The 12,032-nt window shown below is 45.4% G+C and overlaps 1 protein-coding gene across 3 annotated transcripts in view; it reads right to left on the bottom strand.

Moving 5' to 3' along the window:
* The window catches only part of KCNIP4 (potassium voltage-gated channel interacting protein 4), a 594,747-nt gene that overhangs the window by 44,629 nt on the left and 538,086 nt on the right, over positions 1-12,032 (bottom strand). Inside the window, exons 4-5 of one of the 3 annotated variants that reach the window (XM_030192609.1) lie at positions 7,091-7,120; positions 2,605-2,635 (exon numbers count right to left, since the gene is read on the bottom strand). The exons of the other annotated variants lie outside the window; for them this stretch is intronic. Coding sequence (XP_030048469.1) covers positions 2,605-2,635; positions 7,091-7,120 — 61 coding nt within the window. The remainder of the gene's footprint in view (positions 1-2,604; positions 2,636-7,090; positions 7,121-12,032) is intronic. 3 annotated transcript variants of the gene reach the window in all.

Consider the following 12,032-nt stretch of genomic DNA (forward strand, 5'->3'; position numbering starts at 1 on the left):
GCCCAGGAAGAGCATAACTATAGCAAAACCATGACATGACCAGGTAAGCAGCAGTATTCGATGGCTATGAACCCCAGAAGGAACTGAGGCATCTCTCAGCCAAAAATCAATCTGCGAAAGAGAATTATGAACAGAGGAGAAATATGTATAGTCATGCAAGATGGGGTTGGCATGACGCCAAAGATCCAGCAGGTGCCAGCGTGTAAGAAATGTATGTATCCGTTCATGATCATGTTGTACATAGTGAATCCTAGGTGTAGAGTTGCCTAGTTGGGGATTCAAGGTGAGGTTGAAATCTCCCCCCACTAGTAGGGAGCCCTCACTATGCTTCAAAATGAGTTGATCTATCTGTTGGAAGTGCTCCTCATGATCTGCATTAGGGCCATACTCATTCATTAAAGTATATGTCTGACCCCTAAAGAGAAAACCAATAGTAAAAAATGCCTCCCTTTATCCCTAATAATCTTTAAGACTTGCCAGGGTTTAGAATCACTAAAGGCCACCAGGAATCCCTGAGTTTTAGTATTATCACAATTGGAAGCAAAATACAGATTGGGTTATCTATGATGGTGACATAAATGTTCATAAACTGACTTTAAATGAGTCTCCTGCACCAGGGCAATATCCACCCGAAGTAGAAGCAGCTCCCGAAAGAGGAGCTGCCGCTTCATAGGGGAGTTCAGCCCCCTGGCATTCAGGAGCACTAGTAATATGTCAGACATCTAGAGAAGAACAGTATAAAGTGAACCATACATTGAGTCCCGCCCCCTCCCATCATTTAGTTCAATCATGCATTCCCGACTCACACACCAATGTCTCCAAAACTACCCCCTCCCACTCCCCACCCTCCCCATATCCCCCTTGCAAATCGAAGACCCCTCACCTGCATGAGGAGAGGTGTCAAGTGGAGAAAGCGCATCCCAAACACTCACTCACCGCAAAACCCAGAAAAACAACCAAAAAACATGATGCAGTAAACAATAACTTAAACTATGAAACCCCAGCAAACAGTGAATAGATCAAAAGCATGATAGAGATCATGAAACAACTCACCCCAGGACATCTATACAAGCAAAACTTCACAATATGCTAATGTCAAAGAACACCCAAAGATTGTGCAACAGTGAGAAAAGAAACATAGAAGTGCAAAGTTCAGGTAAGCACATCAGGTGAGCTGACTAGCCGATTGCTAACATTGTAGGCGTTTATGGCTCTTCATCACCCATTGAGCACTAAGGGCCTTCAAAAAAGGGGGAATAAAGTCTTTAATCATATACTTTGATGATTCAATGTTTGAATGGACCCAACACGGTCCGTGTTTCGGCGCCCAGCACCTGCGTCAGGGGTAGCAAGTAATAGCTGACAGCATGTGGCAGTATTGTAAGAACAATTCAATTTTGAGAAATGATACACTGCAACTTCGTGTGATCCCCTTCACTCAAAATAAAAAGATATTTTGATTGAACAAACGCAATCCTTCAGTCGTAGACTCAATCACATGGAGTTGCAGTATATAATTTCTCAAAATTGAATTGTTCTTACAATACTGCCGCATGCTGTCAGCTATTACTTGCGACCCCTGACGCAGGCCCTGGGTGCCGAAACACAGACTGTGTTGGGTCCATTCAAACATCGTATTGTAATGGTATCAGTTTATTACTGAAATATGTAGCATATTTGCTGGATTATATATACACCAATATATTTGTGTATCTTTTAAAAAATATATATTTGACACTGCAGCAGAGAAAATAGTCTCATTCCAAAAGCCCTCTTCCCTCCCCCTTTGGGGCCTCACCTTGCCTTTTCTCATTCCTCAAACAAAAGACTTAAGACTGCTTTAAAGTTTTAAATTGACTCTATTCCTCTGTCCTCCCACCTAACAAAAGATGGACTAAGGTGGGCACCTGAATAAAACAAAGGACTCAGAGGAAGCATAAACAGAACATTTGCCTGTCATCAGAGGTATACCTGCCCCTCCCATCATCTATCAGACAAATGGACGCCAGGACATCTGCAGAAAGAAGGACTTATAATGTGGTCATGTGAACAGACTACATTAACCATAATGCCTTGCAAAATATCCAGGACATGCACACACCATGCTTCTCTGCTAACATTATAAAAGGCCTGGAAACAGCCCAGCTCTCTCTCTTGGGACCTGCCTCCTCTGGAAACCTGTCTTGGAAACTGCTGCTCTCTTTGGGGTCCGCTGATGCCTTGCTCCTAAAACATGTGCTTACCTAATGCTGTTCATACTGTGTAACAAGGACTTGTAAGTAACATAACTTTTGATCTACCTGCTACTTTGTTCTATTTTAGGCACAGATTACCTGTAAAGATTCCTCTTAAAACCTACCTCTCGTGTGCAATTGTATATTAAATCAATCTTTTTGTATACTAAAAATACGGTCTCTTTGTGTTCTGAGTATATAGAAGCTATATATACTTAATATATATTTAATTTATTGCAATTATCACCTTTGGTGATTGGTGGAGAAATTAATATCCTAAAACTTATAAATACAGCACCTGCTCTTAAATTATAAGCAGTGGCGAGTTGCTCTCGAGCTATTTTCCCCAAAATAAATCATTTCTTCCAACATATTAATTGCTGGAGAAGTGGGTAGAATTTCTTGTAACAGTATCATCAACGTATATGATTAAAGACTTTATTCCCCTTTTTTGAAGGCCCTTGGTGCTTTTTGTTTTGTTTCTGTTTTTTTGTGCTTTGTGCCCTCTCTCTGTTATTCTTCATCACCTACTGCCACTTAGGATGAGAGCTCAAGGTGGAAGCAGGCTGCACAGAGCCCAAGGCTAGTGGTGTCACTGTTGGGCCCTCCTCTGGAAGAACTTTACGAGTCTCTGATAGAGACTTAACTTGATGCATGTGTCCATCTTTATAAAAATCAAGGGCAAAGGGATGTCTCCATCTGTAGCGAATACCCAGCTTGCGGAGCCTCAGGGTGACAGGCCTAAGGTCAGCCCAGTGTTTAAGAGTGGCTGAAGCTAGATCTTTGTAGATTTCCACATTGTAAGAGTACCATCGAAAGTTATGGGCTCGACGTGCTGCTTTGAGGACCCTTTCCTTAAGCTTAAAATATTGGAAGCAAGCAATGATGTTCTTAGGGAGATTATTTCGGGTGGGCCCAAAGCCCTATGAGATCTCACCAGTAAGGTGGTGTTCAGTTCAACTTGAAGGCCATTATCAGAAAGCAAGGAGCTCACCAGGTGTTGGACTACAGATTCACAGTCTTGATATATAGGAATTTTAGGTGTGAAAAGGGTCCACTGCTTCCCAGCAAGGTGGAGCCATCCACCAGCCATTTTCCAGATCTCACCACAATTGCAGACAGTGGCTAGGTCAAACGATTTTTATTATCAAGCCAATAACAGCTGTCACAAACTTCAGTACATAGGTTATCCCCAAACAAACAAGTTCCAACCACATAGGTTTCCAGTAAAGCGGGTAAATAAAGCAGACTTCCAAATAAATCAGGCTTCCACTAAAGCAGGTGAATAAAGCAGGCTTCCAAATAAGTCAGGCTTCCAATAAAGCAGGTAAATGAAGCAGGTTTCCAAATACATCAGGCTTTCAATAAAGCAGGTAAATGAAGCAGGTTTCCAAATACATCAGGCTTTCAATAAAGCAGGTAAATAAAGCAGGTTTCCAAATATATCAGGCTTCCAATAAAGCAGGTTACTCTCACCCCCAACACCCTTCCAAACCCCCAGGAGCTGGCCATCTCTGCCTTGGAACTCTCCCACTCCATAGAGGCTTTTCCCTCCTCCTGGGATTCCTCCCCCATCTGATCTACCCCCCCTTCCATATAATCCATCCAATCATCTTCTTCCCTCTCCACGAGCTCCTCTCTATTCCAGCTGGGCCTCATGGTATACTACTACGCACTGCTAGGGTTACGCAGCGCTGTACAATTTAACATAGAAGGACAGTCCCTGCTCAAAGGAGCTTACAATCTAAAGGACAAATGTACAGTCAGTCAAATATATTGATTGTATATTGATTGCGTATCCAGGGGAACTGTGCTTCTTCTCTCCGCCTCCCCCTAGTGGGTGACAAAATTATAAGCTCAGCCTGGCTATCCCCTTGGCTCCCTCTGCTGGAGCTGGTAGTCCATTACCTTGTCTCCAGACTACTCTCTGCCTCCCTCCTTGCAATGGCTTCTGGTACTTGTATTTCAGGGTCTAACTGCTTCATCCTTGCCACCCTGGCGGTTATCCTTGTCACACAGGGAGACCCTGAATGCGCAGATTCTGCCAATGGCTGCGGTTTTCCAAATGCTCCAGCTTATCCATGAGCTGTTGTTGTCTGAGACGGAGATCGGTGACCTGCCAGTTCAGGGAGTCTACTGCGTCCAATTGTTCATCTATGTGAGTCTCTACCTCTTCCAGCCGATTACCCAGTTTGCATATCTCACCACGCAAATCTGTGCCCAGCATTACAAAATCTGAGTGGACAGTCTTTAGGTCAGTCTGGATTTCTTGAAGCCAGTCTTTCAATTCAGGGAAAGGCATCACCTCAGAACCCAAGGGCCTGTCTCCATAGTAGATAAATCTCTAGGTGAGGAGCCTCCTGAATGCTTCAGGTCGAGTGGGGATTCTGGTTCCTGGCTTGCCGCGTGTTTCATCGTCATCCCGCCTGTAAAGGCATAGCAGGAGAAATCCACCGCCTACGATCGAGAACTCATCACTGGACCAAGCCTCAGGTACCAACCTTCACACCGCAGCAATGCACGAGCAAAAGATGTCACTGGATTCCAGTGAATTGCCCAATATTGCTGTGGGTAAGTGAGAGCTCGTCCTTAAAGCAACCATAGTGCTTAGTGACGTCACTTCCTCCTGAACCTGCTTTTCTCAAGGTCACATTAGTGATTCCCTCATTGACTGGATGGAATATATGACCTCTCATTTTCCTTTCAAATACCATCTTTCTGCGATTCTAAGAATTGGAATCCTTTACACACAGCTCAGCCAATATAGGTGTCCTTTTACTAAGCTGCGGTAAAAGTGACTTTAGTGCACCCTTATGTGGGGTTTTCCCATGTGCTATGGCCATTTTTGCCACAGCCAGAAAATGGCTGATTTTTCCACTTTTTTTTTTATTAAGAAATGGCCATGCACCAAAGTTGCCGTTTCTATGTGGCCATTAAAAATATTACCGTGAGGACTTACTGCCTCCCAGGGGCAGCGGAATGCCTTTTTGTGTGGGGGGGGCCAAGCTCCACTCCAACCCCACTCATGCTCTGTCCCTAGCTTCAGCATCTCCCCTTACCTACCATCCCACAGTCACCCCCTTCCACAGCATTCAACAACCTTCCCTACCTTTCAACATCCCACCATGGTGCCCAGCACTACTCTCCTCCCCGTCCCCATAGTCTCCAGCACTTCTCTTCACCTTCCTGCCCCCTTGCGATATGTGTAGTGCTTTATCTTCCTTCCCCTGGGCAGTGATACTCTAACTGGCACAGTGCCAAAAGCATAGAGGCCGGCAGACGCTGGTCCTTGAGCATTTCTGCCTGTTCCGTCTCTCCAAACTTACTATTTTATATTTTATGCTCAAGGCCCTGCACCTGCCAGCCTCACACACACATACACTGTATAGCGCAGCTGAGGGGGAACATTGCTTCCCTGCACAGGCACCACTTTTAACAACAATAAAAAAAAAATGGACAGTAGGGGCATTTTTAAAACAGTGGGAAAGGAACCCTTCACTGTCTACCAGCTGCCTCCCCCAGTACCTCTGCTACTGATGGTATTATTCACACTGTAATACACTTCAGGGAATTATGTAACAAAAAAAATCTAAATAATGCATGGCAAAACAATGTAACATATTAAACAGAAAAGTATTTGAAGTGTCCTGGAAATAAACACAGTGTGAAGAGTACGAGGACACGGAGTGGGAAATGGCCAGGGAAGGGGAGAGAAGGGCTCCTTCGGGGTGGCCTGAGTCTGCCCATAGGGGTGGTTGCCGTAGATTCCAGTCCCCAACGATCCAGCATGTTAGGGAAAGCAGTTGGTCACCTTCCTCAGAGGAAATAGGGAGAGCCAAAGACTACAATTCCCAGCAGTCCCTGCGGGAGACACAGAGTAGAGCCAGGGACTACAATTCCCAGCAGCCCCTGAGGGAGATACAGAGTAAAGCAAGTAAAAATTATTCACACTACCAGTCCCAGAGGGCTAAGGGGAAGGAGGAGATTATGAGTAAGTTCAATCAGGGGAATGAAGAGCAGCTGAGAGGGGGCAGGGTAGAGGAACCCATGGATTGGCAATCAGGGGACGGTGGGGAGAAAGAGAGAGAGGAGAACCTACCATCCTCTTTTGCTTGACCCATGATGCCTGATTCACCTCTATCTCATTTGACCACAATACAATCTTGTATTTGTTATCAACCGGAATGGCAAACGCCTTTACGGTACTTTGTAAGCCACATTGAGCCTGCAAATAGGTGGGAAAATGTGGGGTATAAATGTAATAAATAAATAAACAAACAAACAAACCTGGAAGAGGAACCCATGGATATCTCAGCTCTTGCCAAAGCTAAAGGTAGAGAGTTAAGAGGGCAGATGGCAGCCTGGTTCTCTGGCTTGATGCAGAGAGGGAAAAGGTGGCTGCATCAGAGGTGGGATTAAGGAACGAATGTTTCAACCTGGGTCAAGTGGGAGGTTGTCAGGAGTTGGTGCTGACAGTGAAAGGGTGGGAGCCTTATATTCCCATGGTCCGGTAACAGGTAGACAGGGGGGAAAAGGTTGAAGCGGAAAAGTGAACTGTTTAAATTGGGGTTTGTGCTGTGATAAAAGTGAACTGTTTAAATTGGGGTTTGTGCTTGGATAAAAGTGAACTGTTTAAACTGGGGCTTGTGCTGCAACACTGACTCTCTCCCTAATCAGGAAAGTTGAAGGAATCTGAGAGAAAAGGGGGGTGGGGGGAGAAGGGAGCGCACAGAGACTCTCCTTCCCTTCCGTAGGAAAGGAGAAGGGAGAGAGAGAGGGATTGTTTCAGAGGGAGTTTGGAGCTGAGTGGGGGAAGTGGTGGCGGAATCTGGGACACACTGGGGGGCCACACCCACCTAGGAGTCTTAGTCCCAAGCAGGGTACAGCTAAGGGGAAACCTCCAGACTGTAAAAACGGAGAGGTTGAGCGAGATAGCCCTGACTGTGGATTACAATATAGCTCACGCTGTGGTCCAGTGGCTTGCAAAGGACCTTTTGGAATTCCAAACCCTAGAATGCAGAGGGTAAAAAGAAAACTTCCAGACTGTAAAAGTGCAGAGATCGAGCAGGGCAGGACCAGGCTGTGAGGGGGCCCTATCCCGCTCCTCAGTGGCTGGGAGCTTTACAACAGGTACTTTAATACTTGGCTTTCTGTCAGCCCTAGCTCACCCGTCCAGCATCTTCCCATTGGACACGTGAACTGTGATGTTCAGTAGCATTATAACAGAAATCCTGAGGTTACTGGCAACCATAAAATAATTTACTATCAATGTTTTTGGAAAGTGTCCGAATGGCCACCAGCCTTCAGCTCAGCTAGCTTTATAAGTGGTTGAGTTACCAAAGATTAAGTATAGCTAATATAGATAATATGTGCTATCTGTTTTAGCTGTACCTAATAGAGCTGCAGGCTGAGAAACGTGGAGGCAACTACTGCTCCTTGAAATCTTGGACAAGTCACTTAACCCTTCATTGAATCAGGTACAAAACTTAGGGCCCTGCTTACTAAGGTGTGCTAGTGTTTTTAGCATGCACTAAAAATTAGCATGTGCTAATGCTAAAGACACCCATAGGAATTGTATATTCCTTCCTATGCTAGGCCTATTAGTTGACAAAAGCCTTCACATGGCTCTGTCTGGTTCTCACAAGTTAGCCTAATAAGTTAGCAACTTTGCAACATACAGTGCTTTCTCAGGAGCTGAAGAATGACACTTCAAGGATGCACATTTGGCTGGAGCTGTGTATGCCTTTCATATATAACCTTGGGAGGTGCTGAGATACTGAGGATACAGTGAGCCTAAGATGTCCAGAATGTTCCAGCAGAATTATGTGTTCGGGGGGGGGGGGGGGGGGGGGGGAGAGGACACAAGGGTATTGTAATATGTATTTTTGCTCTGTGACTAACTGCACGCAGTACTGATAGCTAATTAGCCAATGACCACTGAGTGTGCACATTGTGATAAAGTCACATCCAGGATAGTTGGGTTAAGGCAGTGTCAGTTTGAAATACAAGTCCCAGAAGGCATTGCAGGCAAGGAGCCAGGGGGTGAGATGAAGAACCCGGACTAGACTCCTAGCTGCAATGGGGGAAGATATGGGTGTAAGCTGGCAGGATGTGTAGATTAGCTGCCACTAGGGGGAAAGAGAGATAGGAAACCCTGTGTGCAGGAGCTCCTCATTAGTCTAATGCTCAACTCAGCTGGTATGGGTGTGGGGGAAGCTAATGGAAGGAGATGTGAGAGCAGAAGCCAGGGATTGATTAGGCAGGTGGGAAGGAGTCCCAGAGGAGTTCAGTTCAGGAGGGGAGAAGAAGTGAGAGAGAAGCAGTTGCAGGGAAAATCCCTTGGGTGTGAGAAGTCCCTAAGGTATTGAAACCTCCTGAAAGTAAAGGTTGCTTTGTGATTTAACTGGGATGATGAACTGATTGAACTGTTTGTCTTGGGAATTGAACTACTGTTTACTGTGCACTGGATAAAGAGCCCAGACTGAAGCTGACTGTGAGCCTGTATTGAATCCTGGTAGGTGCTGGCAGCCTACTGCTTAAAGGGACTATTTGCCACACACTTTCAGGTGGCTTACATGTGCTTAAGAATGAAGGCGAATGCTGCTGTTGGAACTGTGTATCAGGTCTACTAGAAATCTGCATGGAATAAAAGCCTTAAAATTGAAGTTGCTGGTGGACATTTGTTTTCTTGATATACCAGGAGCCTGTGGCTGAAGGAGATTGTTCTATCCTTGGCTGCACCTAGGGGTACCTGGTTACAATGTGCAAACACATCAGGAGAGACTGATATGATACAGGAACAATCCATATATGGCATAGGCTACCTAATGATTCGAGACTAGGAGAAATCACATGATTTGGGAGAAAACAAAACTTACAACAGTATATATGTGATGGCTGGGACAGTGTTAGCTGAGCAGTCTGTTATTCCGTGATTGTGTCTGGCTTTGCTGTCTGACAACTTGCTCCAGAGAGAACAATTACTTTGTATTTGGCTTAGTGAGATACCAATAAAGATTTTTACTGGTCGCGCCTATACCTAAGTCTGATTGTCTCTCTTATTTTCAGTCCATTGGGCTGAAGTGTTTCCCCTCCCAAGGGACAAGGGACAGGGAAGTACACATAGGTGTCTCTAGCATTAACATGTGCTAATTTTTAGCACACGCTAAAAAGGCTAGCGCACCTACAGCATGGCTTAGTAAACAGGGCCCTTAAATTGTAAGCCCTCCAGAGTCAGGAAAATACCTACTGTACCTGAATGCAACTTGCCTTGAGCTATTAACTGAGAAATCTGTGATCTAAATTCAAATCCAAAATCCAATACCAGGCATACTTTAAAGTAATACAAAACACTACAAATGCCACTCAGGACCTAAAGAGCAGGTCTACCATACCATTATTGCAGTGTAATTTCCATGAGTCACATAAGCACCTACTTAGGAAAACATAGCACCACAAGCACTGCAATAGAACATCAATAAAACTTCTTGGAAAACTAAAAAAGCCAGATTAGTTCAGATCCATCCTGCACAGTTAATGATAACAGAAAACCTTGGGCCCTGTTTACAAAGGTGCACTAGTGTTCTTAGCTCACACTAAAAATTAGCAAGTACCAGGGGCATAGCCAGACTTCGTAGGGAGGGGGGTCCAGAGCCCGAGGTGAGGGGGCACATTTTAACCCCCTGGTGCTGCCGACCCCCCCGCCATTGCCAACACCCCCGCCATTGTCAATCCCTCCTGCCGCCGCCACCACCACCAACTTTGACCCCCCCCTCTGCCGACGACCCTCTCGACCCCCCCTCTGCCACCAACCCTCCCCCCACCACCGCCTTCGCCTACCTTTGCTGGCGGGGGACCCCGTGCAGGACGTCAGACTCAGAAACAGAACGAAGCCTTGCGCCGGAAGAAGAGGACCTCGACTGGCGGGGGTTGGGGTCCCCCACCAGCAAAGGTAGGCGACGACGACGGCTGGTTGGCGGCGGGAGGGGGGGTCGAGAGGGTCGTCAGCATGGGGGTCCAGGGCTAAATCTACGGGGGCCCAAGCCCCCGTGGCCCCACGTAGCTATGCCACTGGCATGCGCTAACCGTGTAGATGCTCACTGTAATATTATAGGCATCTACACGGTTAGCACGTGCTAAAAACGCTAGCACACCTTTGTAAACAGGGCCCCTTATTTGTTTCATATACACAGAACACAGACAGTCCCTCACACAGTACAAAATAACTACAAACTGAAAATAAAAATATGTAGACAAACATTAAACTGAACCCTCAAGAAGCCATAGTGCAACTCCAGAGAAAGAGAAAAAGTGATGCATGTCCCCCTGTACTGTGCAAATATAAAGATAGCAGACGTAAATTTTAAAAACCACATATTCCAAGCACTACACTATAACTCCCTGTTTTGCAAATTGCTAATGGCGTACCAATCGCTAATGAGACTCTGTGAAGGGGGGGGGGGGGGGGGGGTTGGTAAGCTAACAAATACAAATAAAACAAAAAATGGAAACTATGATTATGATACCATTTTATTGGTCTAAACACATTTTTCAATTAGCTTTCAGAAGTCATAATCTCTTTCTTCAGGTCAGGATAGTATACTGCTGTTATGGTATCCTGTTCTGACATGAGGAAGGAGGGTTTGGTCTCCAAACATTAGCCATAAATGTATTAAAATTAGTCCAATTAAAGATATCACCTTATTTCCATTTTCTATATTTATTAACTTTGGGCGGTCTTTTACAAAGTGGCGCTAAATGCTGAGACGCCCATAGGAATATATTGGGCATCTCAGCTTTTAGTGCCAGTTGATTTGTAGTGCGAGCTAAAAGCCCTAGTGCCAGTGGCGTAGGAAGGGGGGGGGGGCGGTGGGGCAGTCCACCCCGGGTGCACGCCGCTGGGGGGTGTCGGCGCCTCGCTGGTTCCTTGTTCTCTCTGCCCCAGAACAGGTTACTTCCTGTTCCAGGGCAGAGCGAGCAAGGAACCAGCGAGGCGCCGACATCCCCCAGTGGCGTGCACTCGGCGGATTGGCTCTCCCGCCCGCCCCTCACCGCCTTCCAGGTATGTTCTCGTGGGGGGGGGGGGTTGCGCTACGGAGGGGGGAGGGTGCGTCGCGCTGCACCCGGGGGGGGTGCGCAGCGGTGACCCGCCTCGGGTGTCAGCTGCCCTCGCGACGCCACTGCCTAGTGCTGCTTTGTAAAAGACCCCTTTTATTAACAAAGCTACTATACTACTTTATCCTAAACTACAAATAAAATCATTTTATTTAATTTTGCTGTCTGGATATTTACTTTTTCTTTTTTTTTCTTTTATCTTTTCACATTACATTATCAAGAATCAACACTTGATCAAGAACAGTATCTAAAGAAAATTATACAAGAACTATTTATAACCCAATAATGATACTCAAGTCCACATAATATTGGATTCCAATATAATCAAATTGAGGAGAAAGAAGGAAATCAAATTCAAGGATATACACCTAGAAAGAAATAAGGACAAACAATTTTTTCTTATATTTGAGCTATCTCAATCCGTTTTGAGGCAACAAACGATGTCAAATGTGAAGGCTCCATAAAAACATATTTAAGTGAATTGTATCTTATGATACATTTACAGGGAAATCTTAGGTAAAATACACTTCCCATCTGGAGAACAGCCAGTTTCAGTAACAAGAATTGTTTCCACCTTTTCTGGGTCTCTCATGAAACATCAGGAAACAAATTGATTTTCAGTCCCAAGAATAACTTATCCTTGTTTTTGAAAAACATCTTAAAGACCACTGCTTATCAGGCAGT

The sequence above is a fragment of the Microcaecilia unicolor genome, chromosome 2, assembly GCF_901765095.1.
Source record: "Microcaecilia unicolor chromosome 2, aMicUni1.1, whole genome shotgun sequence".
In the NCBI taxonomy this organism is placed as follows: domain Eukaryota; kingdom Metazoa; phylum Chordata; class Amphibia; order Gymnophiona; family Siphonopidae; genus Microcaecilia; species Microcaecilia unicolor.